Source organism: Nothoprocta perdicaria, unplaced genomic scaffold (genome assembly GCF_003342845.1).
Source record: "Nothoprocta perdicaria isolate Ctin4 unplaced genomic scaffold, notPer1 scaffold_111, whole genome shotgun sequence".
Classification (NCBI taxonomy): Eukaryota; Metazoa; Chordata; class Aves; order Tinamiformes; family Tinamidae; genus Nothoprocta; species Nothoprocta perdicaria.
In genome coordinates this window covers 526,230-539,435 of record NW_020454217.1, presented here as the reverse complement: position 1 = coordinate 539,435, position 13,206 = coordinate 526,230, and the positions used below count along the sequence as shown (strand labels likewise).

At 43.9% G+C, this 13,206-nt stretch overlaps 1 protein-coding gene across 1 annotated transcript; it reads right to left on the bottom strand.

The window, feature by feature from the left end:
- Positions 1-1,831: 1,831 nt before the first annotated feature.
- On the bottom strand, positions 1,832-11,277 carry LOC112957460 (lipase member M-like). Its single transcript, XM_026051106.1, has 9 exons — positions 11,152-11,277; positions 9,482-9,596; positions 8,365-8,563; positions 7,489-7,598; positions 5,809-5,945; positions 4,816-4,956; positions 4,346-4,417; positions 2,886-2,954; positions 1,832-2,065 (listed from the first exon to the last, which is right to left on the bottom strand). Exons 1-9 carry the CDS (start codon positions 11,275-11,277, stop codon positions 1,832-1,834), a joined length of 1,203 nt encoding a protein of 400 aa, XP_025906891.1.
- Positions 11,278-13,206: the final 1,929 nt, after the last annotated feature.

The window sequence follows — 13,206 nt, the reverse complement described above, 5'->3', positions numbered from 1 at the left end:
GCACAACGGCCGCTCGTGCCTAACGGCCGCCGGTGCCAAACGGCCGCTCGTGCCCAACGGCCGCTCGTGACCAGCGGCGGTTGGTGCCCAACTGCCGCCGCGCGCCTGCCCAACGGCCGCTCGTGACCAGCGGCCGCTGGTGTCCAAGCGCCGCCACGCTCCTGCCCAACGGCTGCTAGTGACCAGCGGCGGTTAGTGCCCAACGGCCGCCGCGCTCTTGCCCAACGGTCGCTAGCGCCCAACGGCCGCCGCGCGCCTGCCCCGGCCATTACTGCCCACCGGACGTTACCGCCCAAAGGCCCCTGCGTGTCCCTGTCCTGAGCGTTGTTGCCCAACGGCCGCGCTGTGCAGCCGGTGCTGCGGCTCTGGGGCCAGCCAGAGCGAGCGGCTCCCTGCCTGGGCATGCAGGAGCATGGCAGGGGTGCGGCGAGGGCACCTGCCTGCAAAGTCAGGTAGGGGCAGAAGGAGATGAGCGCAATGGGTGCCCTGTGTGGCCCACAAAGCGGGCCCGTGAGGCAAGGAGAGTGCGACGCGCCTGGTGTTTGTGGTAGTCGTTACCTTGTGTGTCTCCCTCCTCTGCGCTTTGAAATTCCTTATGTTCAGTCGGCATTTGAATGAGTTCATGTATGCTTGAGCAGGTATGGGCGTACATGCTTTATCTGGGCTGATCTAAATCTTCAAGGGGGTTAAGCAAGGAGAAACGTGAATCAAGAAAACTGCTGCTAAAGAAACTGTGGATAAGGGGCAAAGAGGAGGAAGGTTTAAATAAGAGTGCAGTTGTCGGTCTGTGGCTGTGGTAGGTGACAAGAAGGTCACTGGAGGGGAAGGGATGAATGAGAGGGGTGCCAGAGGTGACATTAGTCTGAAATAGCAGTCCTTGGTAATCGCGGCACCTTCTGGTGTTCAGCATGGAAAATGTTGCAAGCTGAATGTTCTGACCTGAACAATGTCGTTCCCTGAGTTGTCTGTAATGACAAGTACTTTAACGTTACCTTTCGCCTCCTGGAACATCTTGTAGGCGAGCAGAGAGGATGCACTAACGAGGTGAATTAGGAAGCTGGAAGAGCTTGCAAAAGCTGCTAGCGCCAAGAATATTCCGTGAGACTGGTGTATTGTTTGGTGCACTGGCTGCCTGATGGATCTACATCTGCATCTGAAGGCAGGAGAATATCTGCATTTGCCCAGTCTGGTAATTCCTCTATGACCTAAGTTTTCTTAGGTCAAATCCCTTGGCATTTAAGCCACTGAAGCCAGCTAGTTTCTGCTTACGTGTTGGAGCCATTTTATGACTAAAAGTCTCTTGAGTCTGACTTGCCACTGTTGGTAAATGTGGGGAGAGATAGATAGGCCAAACACTCTTTCAAGAGATAGATGATTTAATCTAAGCAAAGATCTAAACAACAAAAATGAGCAAATCCCATTGTATGCTTTCATGAGATAACACCTCTGTCTCCAGTAAAATATGTGGTATTGATATACAAGAGAGAAGAAAGTTTAGTTATAGCAAAATAATTATAGCAGTTAATATATCCCGAAGTAAGTGATGCATAGAATGCCTTTTAACATGCTTGTGTTTTCAATAGTCATCCCCATCCCCATGGACCTTGACTTCTCAGGAAGACTCCAATCACCTAAATATGGTAGCACTGTGGAAAACCTAAAAGTATTAGAAATGCAAGAAAATACAAACACTTTACACTGATTTGGAATCCCTTGTACCAATATCCATTGTGTGTATCCGTTTTTTTATCGCTTCCCCAGGATGCACCTTATTACTAAGCAGAAGTATTTGAGGGCTTTTACTGGGTGGATGGGTTCTTTCTGAGAAACATTAAGGGTTTTTTCTTATTAGTTCTGTGATTTTCCAGTACATTTTCTTAGTTGCATCGAGGCCCCAGATGAAATCAAGGTGTCCCCATTCAGGAAAATTATCATAGTAAATGAGCTTTTTGATGCGAGGAAGTAGTCTTGCCAGATCTTTTGGATGTGCAAATTTGTCCAGTCCACCACTCCACAGAGCAATTGGTGTGTTGATCTTTTCTATCTCATATGCAGGAGGAATGGCCTGGAAGGAAGGAAGTAGACTTTAAGTGAAAAAAATACTTTTGGAGAACAGATTCTGTGCAAAGATCTCTGCCTCCGTCTCCTTTTCTTTCCTTCCCTACAGTGAAATAGTCAGGACCATACTGGCCCTCTCGGCATTTATTTCTCTTTACTCTGTTCTTTGCCTACAGTGAGGAACAATGACCTGTCCAATTTCTCAGTGTCTTCCTAGTGCATGGTTATATGCTGTCCTGTGGTATAAGTCCTGCTCATGCCCTTTAGAGGTGGGCCTATGGAGAGAGCAGTAGTGGTGTTTACTGAGGGCTGCAGAGCTGTTGCTTATGTGTCCCAGTTTTGACTAATTTGGTGTTCTCCATGCTTTTTGGGGTCATGGAATGAAACAGTCTTTCTTGCAGTGTTCCAGACCACTAACTCTGTCACGTCATAGGGTTGCTACGACTATCTTGCCTATCATCACTGAGGAAATTAAAAAAACCTTGAAGTACAGAGCAGAGATCTTCTGAGACCTAAATAAATGACTTAATATAGAGGGTGATTACTTGTCTACATGGTGACAAGGTACCGTGCTTAAAATTTCAGGGTGAGTAGTTAATATTTCACTTGACTGATTTCTTGGACAGTTTCCTAACTGTCCAAAGTATTGGGATTATAAAGTCAGTCATTCCCAAATGAATACAGACTGTGGTATTTAACCACCATGTGCATAGATGGAAGTGTCTGCTATGTATTTGGAGGCTTTCTCCAAAGAAGTTTTCTATTCGTAGTATCTATTCTTAGCTGGAACCCCAGGATGAGTTCTCAAGAAAACCTTATTGTCTTACCTGGTTGTATTTTTTCATATTTTCCTTGGTGCCATAGTCATAAGCTTGAAATCGGTTTGCATGGATTAGCTGTTAATGTTGGAATAAAAACAAATGCAATGAAAGTGTTAAAAGATTGACAAACAGCTTTTAAGGACTATGGTGTCCGGACACTGGCCTGTGAGTGACTCTTACCTTTTTCTCACTCTGGTTGGAGGTTTTTTAAAGTAATGAGTGTGGATCATAGGGTGAAAGGCTTTATTGCCTGTCCCCATGCTTTCCTCAGACACCACCTGTGGCAAGCTTTGCTATTAAAATATTTTTGGATTTAGTTGAGTAAACTTGGCATTGCCATCCTGACTTGTGACTAGGTTCATGTTTCGCTTTGGAAAGGGGATCTGGATGTCTAGAAACTATTGGGACTATTACCAGCCAGTTCACTGTGTGATCTCTCCTCACACATCTAGCCTTTTGGCTGTCAGTTTTGCCTGGCTGCTCACTGCAGTGACAGCATTTCCAGGTATTCCATAATTCTTGCAGGAGTCTGGCTCTCAATTTAGCCTGCCACTAAAGAATAGTCCTGAATCTGTGTTGTCTAAAGAATTGGAATCTGTCCTGCTGGAAAGGTAAGTTGCTGTTGTTGTTTTTATCCAAACCTGTTAAGTAGTTTGATTTGTGAGTAGTTGTTTGTAATTTATGGTAAAAGTTGTTTGTAATTTATGGTTATCCCTGCAGAGTATCTGGCTTGGAATATGTGGGTTGACCTCAAGGCTTTGAGTAATTGAGGATATGGTAATAATCTGCTATCTTATCTCCACTTGCTGGCCTTGGGTTCTGAGAGCCTGAGTGCAGGGACTTTTTGTCAGCAGTGTGCCCAGGAACACATGTATATTTAGGACCATATTAAGTATTAGCAGAAATAACCACAGTTATTGCCCTGGTCTAGTTCAGAGCACAGACTGAACAAGCTCAGGTATGAGAGTGATGTAAAGTTCCCCGCTTTCTCATTATGCCAGTGGAAGTAGTTCTGGGAGCTGATCCAAGCTGCAATTAGTCCTCTAGGAGAAAACTTTTAAGCTGGATCATTTCCCTGTTCTGGCTTGTCCCCCAACTTCCCAATATTCCGCTATCCTCCTAGTGCCTGCCAAGTGCCTAGGCTGTACTCAAGTTCGTTGCCAACTTCTCAAGGCAAACATCTTCAGCGATAAAGGCTGATGATGCCTGGGAGTCCCAGGAGGCTAATAGGCCCTGGCCTGTTGTGCCGCAGGGAAATCTCGGTGCCCCAGACCAAAGGGACAACTGAGGCAACTGCCGTGGCCGGAGGTGAAGAGCACTGGCTGTGCGGCGGCTGCTCCCGGCAGAACGTGAGACGGTGCGTTGGGCTGCTGCCCGGGACCGCTGCCTTCGGACTTCCCTGTAGGCTGCCAGTTGGGAAGAAAGCAGGAGTTAGAGGAAGTTTATACATCAGTCTGTGGTTATACCTGATGCCAGTGAATGAGGTTCTGAACTGAAGTCCCAGCTGGGTAGTGGGCTACATATACATCTATTCGACTCTGAAGAGAAAACAGAAACAGAAATGCTACGAATGTAGGGATCCAGTGTTACGACAGAAAAAAAAACAGTAGTACTCGATTAACATTCTGCCATGTAAAATTCCCACTCTAATAACTCTAAAATAGTAAACAGAAAGCTGAGGGTAGATTCACAAATACATCATTTTACAGTAGGATTTGATAGGTAGAGTTCTATGCTTTTAAAAGAGTGTCTCCCACATTAATGCTTAGATTTGATTTGATGAAGAATTCATCAAATGTATTCCTGTATTTTGAAGAATCAAAATGATTTGTGTCTAAGAATTCTTTAGGGTAGAAAGAGGGTAGGGTAGAAACATTATTTTCTGTTAAAGTTACTTTAGCTTTATTTGTAATAAGGTGCCCTTGGCCATGCTTACCATGTTCAGATTTTGTATCCTGCCTCCAGCTATGTAAGCCAGGACACTTGCACAGGTTTTTGGGAAAGATTTGCAAATCAGTGTTAGAGGCCTTTTCAGCAGTTCGTTCTGATGAAAGGCTCCTTTGTAGCCAAGTGTTAACTGAGGAGGAAAAAGTGCAAAATGTTTGTTCCCTGTTACATGAGCATATCACACAGGAAACTCTCACTCCCTCTTCCCTAGTAGCCTAGTCTCTGAACTCCAATTGCTGGCTTCCCAATACCCTTATGGAGAACATGCTGTGTGTTCTCCCTGCCGTGTATTGCTGGACCTGAGTCATGGAGGGAGCTCTCCTGTTTCTGCTGCAGCCACCTCACTGAGGGTCAAAACACAAGGAGTCCCTCTTGGCTGCACTCTCAATATTGAGACTAAGCAAAGAGGGAGCAGGCAGAGGACAAGGGTTTAGAGTCAGAGACTCCATAGCTACATAGTGCAGGATTTCTACCATGCCCAGAAAATTATATTAAATGAGTTAATTTTGGCATAAAATGAGTACATCTGCCTTTAAGAGTTTCTTTTTTTAGTAACTAAATATTTTTTCTTGTTTAGTAATGAGTAATTATTCCATAAGCATAATGGAACTGCAAGGATGACATGATCCATCTAATGAATTTAGAATGTGAAACTTGCAGTTTTCTACTAGTGCTTAAGGCTAGGCTTAGTGGAGTATGTAGACTCAGGTATCTTAATATTTTTTGAGTTTCCTTCAGAAATACTTGGTGTAAATAAATGGCCAAAAATATTTCTGTTATCTTAAAGAAATGTCAAAAGTGGGATTGTGTCAACCCCAGCAATTCAGCTGTGTGGAATCTAAAGTGTACCAGCACTATTAGCACTCTGACACACTAAACTCAGTCTTAATTCATTACCTCTTTAGAAATCAGCTCACACTGAGTGAACATTGAGTAGAGATAAAGCAGACAATTAGGTGTTTTAGCAGGAAGAATTACATACCCTGATAAATGATTGAGGAAGACGTAGAAATGCAGTCAGAGGACTGTAAGCATATGTGAGTGTGGCTACCGGTCCCAAAGCAAAGAACACTTTGATCCTTTGAGCCAGCTCAGGATAAGTAGAAAAGGCTATGAAGGCTGCAAACACAGAAAAGAGAACCTGAGATAGTGAGGAGATCTTCCAAAGACTAAATAATTGAAAAGCAAAAAAGAAGTGAGACTAGATTAGCAGTTCATTGTCTGTAGTTTGTGCTGCATATTTTACCTAAGGAAAGTGTTTGATGCTTGACACTTTATTTGGAAAGCAGAGTTCATTCTAAAGATACAGCTTCATTAGAGTTTATCCAGACTTCGACTTTCTCAGAACTGACCATGTTGTGTTAAGCATATTTTTCAAGAAAAGATGCATAAATCATATTTTCTTAACAACTCAGATATCCATCTAGAATTTCCCAAGTGCATTAATAAAAAAGAGTTTTTCAGCTTGTGGTCTTTAAAAGACTTACATGTTCATGCAGGCATGCAATAATAAGATAATTATCTGGAGGCTGCGAGGTTAAAAACAACTGTTTGACTTGTAAGTAAGCGGAAACTTAGAAGGGTGAGTGAACACATAAATAAGGGAAGAATTTGGGGAAGAAGGGAAGAGACCAGAAAGGATGCATCTTATCCCATTCCTCAGCACATCCAAATTCCTCCATTGATGGATGCAATGATAGTTTTAACTGATTGTATAGGTACCTAAAGACAAAGATATTGTCTTTGCCTATTTTTTTTTTTGTTTGTTTTGCCAAAAGACCCTTACGAGAGGAAAAGAAACTATTTGAAGCATCTGGTCCCAAGTTACTTCCCATCCTCCCAATTTCTTCTCTGTTTCTGATGTTAGTATTGTAAAATGCTCATGGCAAACCATGACTCATTGGATAAAACCCAGTATCCATTCCAGGATCTTAGCTGTAAACCAGAGACTTCAGGAACTGTCAACTGATGGTAAATGAAAGTTAGCATTCAAAACCCATTAGGTGAGTTATTGCTGGATCATAAGTTCTAAAACCAAGTAAGTTTTTAATATTGATTTTTCTTTTCTCTTTTCAAGTGTCTGGCACTTTGTTTTTATTCATAATGGAATCAGCTATAGTCATTCAGGAGTTGTGCTGAAATTAAGTCATGACTTAGTAATTACTTTTTTTTTGTCTTCTAATGATGTTTATGACTGTTTTTGAACCATGTTTTGAACTGTTTTTAGTATTTACAACTAATCTATGAATATTAGGTATATTTATCTTAAAAACTGAGCTTAATAAAAATTTACTATTGCTGAAATTTGAGGAAAAATAACCAATGCTGTAAAACTGTGATAGAACAACAGTGAGTGGCTAGACTGTAATAAGGATACTTAGCAAACTATAATGCAGGGTACCTGGTAAATAATAGCTTTTAAATGTTACTAATCCTTACTTACAGAAGTTAGAAGCATTTCAAGATCCTCTGTTTATTTTCATGTTTCATATAAACAGAACAGTTTTTAAAAGGTTTCCTGTAGTCAGTCAGAAGTACTTCTTCCTTAAGAAGTATTTTTATTTATTTATTTTATGAGAGAGAGAGATATCTAACAGAGAGAGAGACATTCCCAGCAGGTTGTGGCAGCCGTGCTTTTATAATCAGGCAGTCCTGACATTACCTGCAGTTGAAGCCTCTGAGTGGCCAATGTAATAGAGTTGCTTCTGTCCAGTTTTATTCATGGTGAAGTACAGCTCTGCTGGCAGATCGTATTTACCTATCTCATGAAAGCTACAGGGGAGAAACACAAAAAGCTGACAAATGCAAAGGCTGCCTATCACAGCATGAATTTGTGAATTCTTTGTGTTTTCTTCATAGCACCAAGCAGGACCCATGCAAAGATGACATTGCACACTTAGGTGGATCCCTTGTTGTGACTGGGGACAGGATGCAGCTGTGCTATGAGGCTGCCCGAGGCACTCTGCTGAGGAACTCCCAGCTTGGTCTCTTAGCAGTGGTTCCAGGGGAAGAGGATTTAGCCATGTATTTTTCAGTTCAGTTATTTCTATCTTGGTTGAGCTCAGCTGTGAGACATCAGATTTCTAGACTGAGCTGAGCAGCCTGCTTACCTGTCTGCACTGGGGCCATGTTTTTTGGTGGGATAATTAGAGGTCCTAGAGGCCTCCCAACATTGGGGGAAACTTGGAGATATTTCCTCCAAAGAATCCAGCACTGTGTATGGACAAAGCTGGCGGGTGGCTTAGGTATTTCCCCTCTGCTTCTATGTATGCTGACTCCAGAAGGGCCTGTCCAGATAACCCAGCCAAGCCCTTCCCCCTGGCCTTTAGGATATAGCAGAAGTGGCTGCATTCAGGGAGATGATTTGCCTTCTACTTGAAGGCAAATCCTTTTTGTACCTTCCACTTGAAATGTTGTACCTTCCACTTGAATGTTGTACCTTCTGCTTGAAATCAGGTAATATGAAAACAAGTAACCCGGAAGGGGAAAGGTTCTGCACCCCTTGAACTTTGCTTTCATCAGTAATTCCATAGAATACCTGAACTTCCAGAATGCTCTCTGACACGGCTTGAGGGTCTTGTGCTTTAAAGACCAAGTGTTCCCACGGCTGTTTCCAATCCAGACGTCGTAGCCAGCATCTGCTAGGATGAACCCCAGGCTGTTGTTGGGCAGGTTAGTAATCCAGTGAATAGAATCTCCTACAGTACCATGGTGTATAAAGACTACAGGCTTTCTTCCTGAAAAATAAGAATGTACTCTTATGCTTTAGAAAGTTTTATGCTTTAGAATTCTTAGTTAAAACTGGGGTGTAGAGTTTGTAGTTGTGTTTTTTTTTTTTTTTACTGTTCAGTAAGTCCATGGATGTTGACCACGTGTTTTTTTGGCTAAGCTGCCTGGAAGACTGGCTTCCATGCAAGCAGTTGCGCTGTTTCATGTGAGCAGTGAAGGATGTTTGGATTTGGCCAGTACCCACGTCCTTCTGCACTGAGAAAGCAACCTACAGATCTCTTGGTTTCTACCACCGATAAGTAGAGCTGAAAGAGTAAAGATACAACAAACATATCAAGGCAACAAATAAAGAGAAGCAATAAAAGGATCCAGAATTTATAGACCTGAATTCCAATTACAATGATATTGTAACTGGATATATTAATTGAATTCCAATTTCATTATGTCAAGGATTTCTCAAAGAGAGTGTTACAGAATAGTCATATTCCTTGGTGATAGGTTTTCTGTCTCTTCTGTATGTCATAAGGCAATGAATTTGCTCTATTTAAATGATGGATCAGAGGTTTTTTTTTTTTTTAGCTAGAACTCTCATTCAGCTTAAAAAAATTTTTTTTTTTTTTATCAGAATTGTTTATGGTTATGGTTAGAATTATTTAAGGCTAATGATGTTTTCAGCCTGCCAGCAATTGTACCTTATATGAAAGGGAAAAAATGGAATTGTGGAAAAAACTCATAGGAATTTGAAATCTGAAAGGAGAAGCTGAATGTGCAGGCTTGAGGTGGGTTTGGAATTGATTAGGTGTTTTTGCCGCAACTGAAGTGTGTGGAGCAGGCCATCACGTGAGCAAAGGGGAAAGATGGGTGGCCTGTGTAAGAGCTGCTGGGATACATTCCCAGCTTTTCCTTACGTGCTGTAACTGACACACCTGTGTTTGGGCTGTTCCTCCCACCGGGAATTCTGAAGACACGAAGAATGTATCCATCCTCAGTAGTAACTTCATGCTCCTCGCTGGGGTACCCGTGATATCTGATAATTTCACTCTGTGGGAAGGCAAAGGGCAGTTTGTTACAAACTTGGACAGCGCAGAGGTGGATGGAGCAGGAGGTGTCTGTTTGGAGGCCGTTTGTGTGACAGAATGTGAAGGCAGCCAAGAAGGTGCTCAGGTGTGGAGCGGCTGAGGAAGGGCCAGGAAGGTGCCTGTGCTTGGCTCCTTGACCATGTTGGCTACTGAGCAGAAATGTGAGAATTGTGTTTCAGCACTATCTTGTTCCCAGGCTCTAGCGTTCAAAGCAGATGCATGTGCGCAGGAAGGCAAGAAGCAAGCTCTAGACTAGGCTCAGTGTTTAGTGCCTTGCAGAGCTTGGAACCATGTGACTTTCTCCCCAGAACTGCCCTTGAAATATGGGATGAAGGATATGCTGTTTGCTGGGATGTGTGGTGGGTTGGGAAAGTAATGAGACAAGCCATGGAGTTCAGGTGCAGTCTCTGAGGAGGAGGTCAACTCATCTCCTCCAGTAAATGCAAGTGCAAGAGTTTGTCATGTTGTGCAAGGCTGATGCAAGTTGTACCTTTCTGGAGAGTAACCAGGTGGCAGGATGGGTGCTGGATTAATGCCAAATGATGTGGTCTTGGTCCAGAGCAAGTACTCTCTTACCAGAGCACCATTAGACAAACCATCCAGGGGATGCAAGAGTGGGACTCCTGTCAGGAAAGAGCTCCTGAGACCACCTACCCCTGGTTTTGGGTGTTCTGTGAGTAGAGTTTTGGTAAGTCAGAGCACGGAGCCTTATGTTACTTTGTAATGTGAACATAGAATCATAGGATGCTTAAGGTTGGAAGGGACCTCAGAGGTCATCTAGAACATCTACTGTTTGAAGAGGAGGTTCAGCGTCCCTTGCTACCTGTCTAGAGCAAACAGGTTGGTAGTGAAGGTTGGCTTCCTTTTAGACAAGCAACCAGCTGCTGCCTCCACCACTAAGGCGGTGCTCTCTCTGGCAGCTTAGGCTGTTCAGGTGGAGAGCTATGTTTTCCCTTGGGCTGGTGCTGCCTAGCCCGTTGCCAGAGGGACTCTGTCCTCTTGCGGCAACTGCAGTCTCCCACTCTTCTGGCAGAAGCCCAAGATGTCAAGGCATATTAGGGAAGGGTGACTCTGTGACAAAGACTCAGGGTTATAAGTGTACCTCAGGCCTGTGTTCCTCAAACATCTGTCAGCGTTCCTTGAACACTTAGACAGGAAAAGGCTATTTGGCGTCGTCTTGTCTGGTGTGGGTAACGTGCTCTGAGCACAGTCTTAGGTTGAGTGACATTGCTGGGGGTCAGAATTGACTAGCTCAAATCCCATGTGCCCTTGAGCAGGTCCTGTAGAATTGCTTGTCCTTTGAGTGAAAAGAAATGCAGTGTACAAGGGTCACATCTGTCCCCTGTGTGTTCAGAGCTGCCCTGGTTACAGTCGTGACTAATGCAGTTGTTTGGGCACAGGGAGCTTGGGAAAGTTAGAAATAGATTCAGTTTCCTAGGCTGTTAGTGATGGTACAGGGGCAGTGACAGTGGAACCAAAGTTTTAAAAAGAAAGGCAGAGGCAGCAACACAACTTACAACGTTCATGAAGCATTCAGGGTTGCGAGACTTCCTTTTCTGGATTTCCTCTGAGTTCAGAGCGGAGGAGAATCCTGCTGAAGGGGCAATTGCTTGGAAGGAGAGCAGCATAAGGAGGCACCACATGTTGGGCCTGTGGGAAAGAGCATGTGCAGCTGTGTTTTCTCTGCTTTAGAAAAGGGATCTTTCTGTGCACTTAAATGGCACTAAGGAAGGTTGTCCTGGAGGCCCCCCAGGTGTGTTCCCCAGGGCCTGGGAGAAAGAAGTGCCTGTGTGAAGAGGGCTGGTGGGCAGCTCAGGGCAGCTGAGAGCGATGGGGAGTGAGGCAGGGGCTCAAGGAGGATGTGGCGTGGGCTGGAGGAATGTGCCTGACAGAGGTCATGGCACTGTATCCATGCTGTTTCAGAAGTGGTTCTCCCCATTATAACTCTGTGTTAAGGACAGGTGGAGGCAAGACCCATTCCTGGGTTTCTTGGCCTGATTAGTTTCCACAGGGAAGCTTTTCTGATCCAACATTGCAGCGTAGCCTCTATCTAGCTCCAATTTATGATGACTCTGCCTCTACTAGATCCCCCTCAAGTCTTTAGTCTTTTTTTTTAATATTCTTTTTCTCCCTAGAACCTCATGGATTAGAGCAGGAACCTTTCTCTCTATGTGCCTTCCTTTTGTCCAAAAGGTTTTCTAGAAAAGGGAAGAGCAGGTTTCATGTTGTAGAGAGGTGCTGGGTGTGGGACTCCTCCCAGTTAAAGCTGTTTTGGAGGGAAGAAGGAAAAGCACAGAGCAGTACAGCCCTCTTGGCCTCCAAGACAGCTACAGCTGGGTAGGATAGGATTTTTCCTTCAAGTGTGAAGAACTGTACAGAGTGGATTCATCCCTGAAGCTCAGAAGCAAATGTAACTGGGAAGGCCCTTTTGCTTCTGAAAGTTTTGTACACTGTGCCTGCATGAGTGAGGGGAGAATGAGTGCTGTGAGGAGAAAAACTGCAGTCAGACAGGCCACCTAAAGGTGTTCAACAAGAGGATCTATGAGAGCAAAGGGCTATGTAGCATGATATAAAATTTCATTTTATGAAGGCTGCTTCTAAGACTGCCTCACCATCATGGAGCACAACCACTATTGTAGGTTGGTTTCCTCGGAAGAGAAGAGCATAGCTTATAGGGCCTTGGAGTGTTTGTGCTGGTTCACCTTTCTGTCCACCCCATAATTAAGTTCTTGATGTCCCTGGTGAATTTCTAGCAAGCTCAACAGTGAGACAGAAGCCTGTAAGGTGATGGGGCTCCCGGGAGCTCCAGGGGAGTGTTTGTCGGGGAGGAAGTGTTGGCTGGGGGTGGTGCCCTGCTGAGGGGAGGACGGGCAGAAGTCGAGTGTTCTTTTTAGCTGTAAGCAGCAGAGAGGATACTACCAGGCAATAGGAAAAGAGTCTGTCACATGATGGGGTAGGTACGTAAATTTGGGGGTGAGAGGGTTATTCTGGGAGATATAACCAAGAAATTTCCTATCTCTAAACTTGTGAGAGAATCAGTTCTCAGTTCTCATCTTCCATTAGATTAGTCATATACCCTGGGTCACTGGTCAGTACATTAAAGCAGAACTGAGAAATGCTAACAACCTTAACATTGGCAGTTGTTAACTCCAAACTCAGTCCAGGTCTTTCTCTTTATAAGGGAATACTTCCTGTCCTCTGTCAAAAGAATAGAAAGCCTTCCACCTGTGTGCTCTGCTAGCACAGTTGTATAGTAGATAATCTTCCATGCTTTTTGCTGTTTTGTGCTATTCTCACAGGAGTAAACACAGCCCCCTGTCTCTGCATGTAGAATGTCATTTGGGAAGAAAATTCTTATTTTTACTATACGTCACAGTTTGGTTTTTGTACGAATAGATGATGTAACGAGGAAGCCAAATTGCTGCCCTTTTTAAGGTAACCTTTTACTCTGTATAACATATTTATCACTGTAGTAGCTAGAATGCCTTAAGACACTTCTAGATGAATGCTCTGTAAATCAGATAGAGTGGACCAATTAATTCCAAAGTTTGGCAGGAACTGTCTCATCTGTC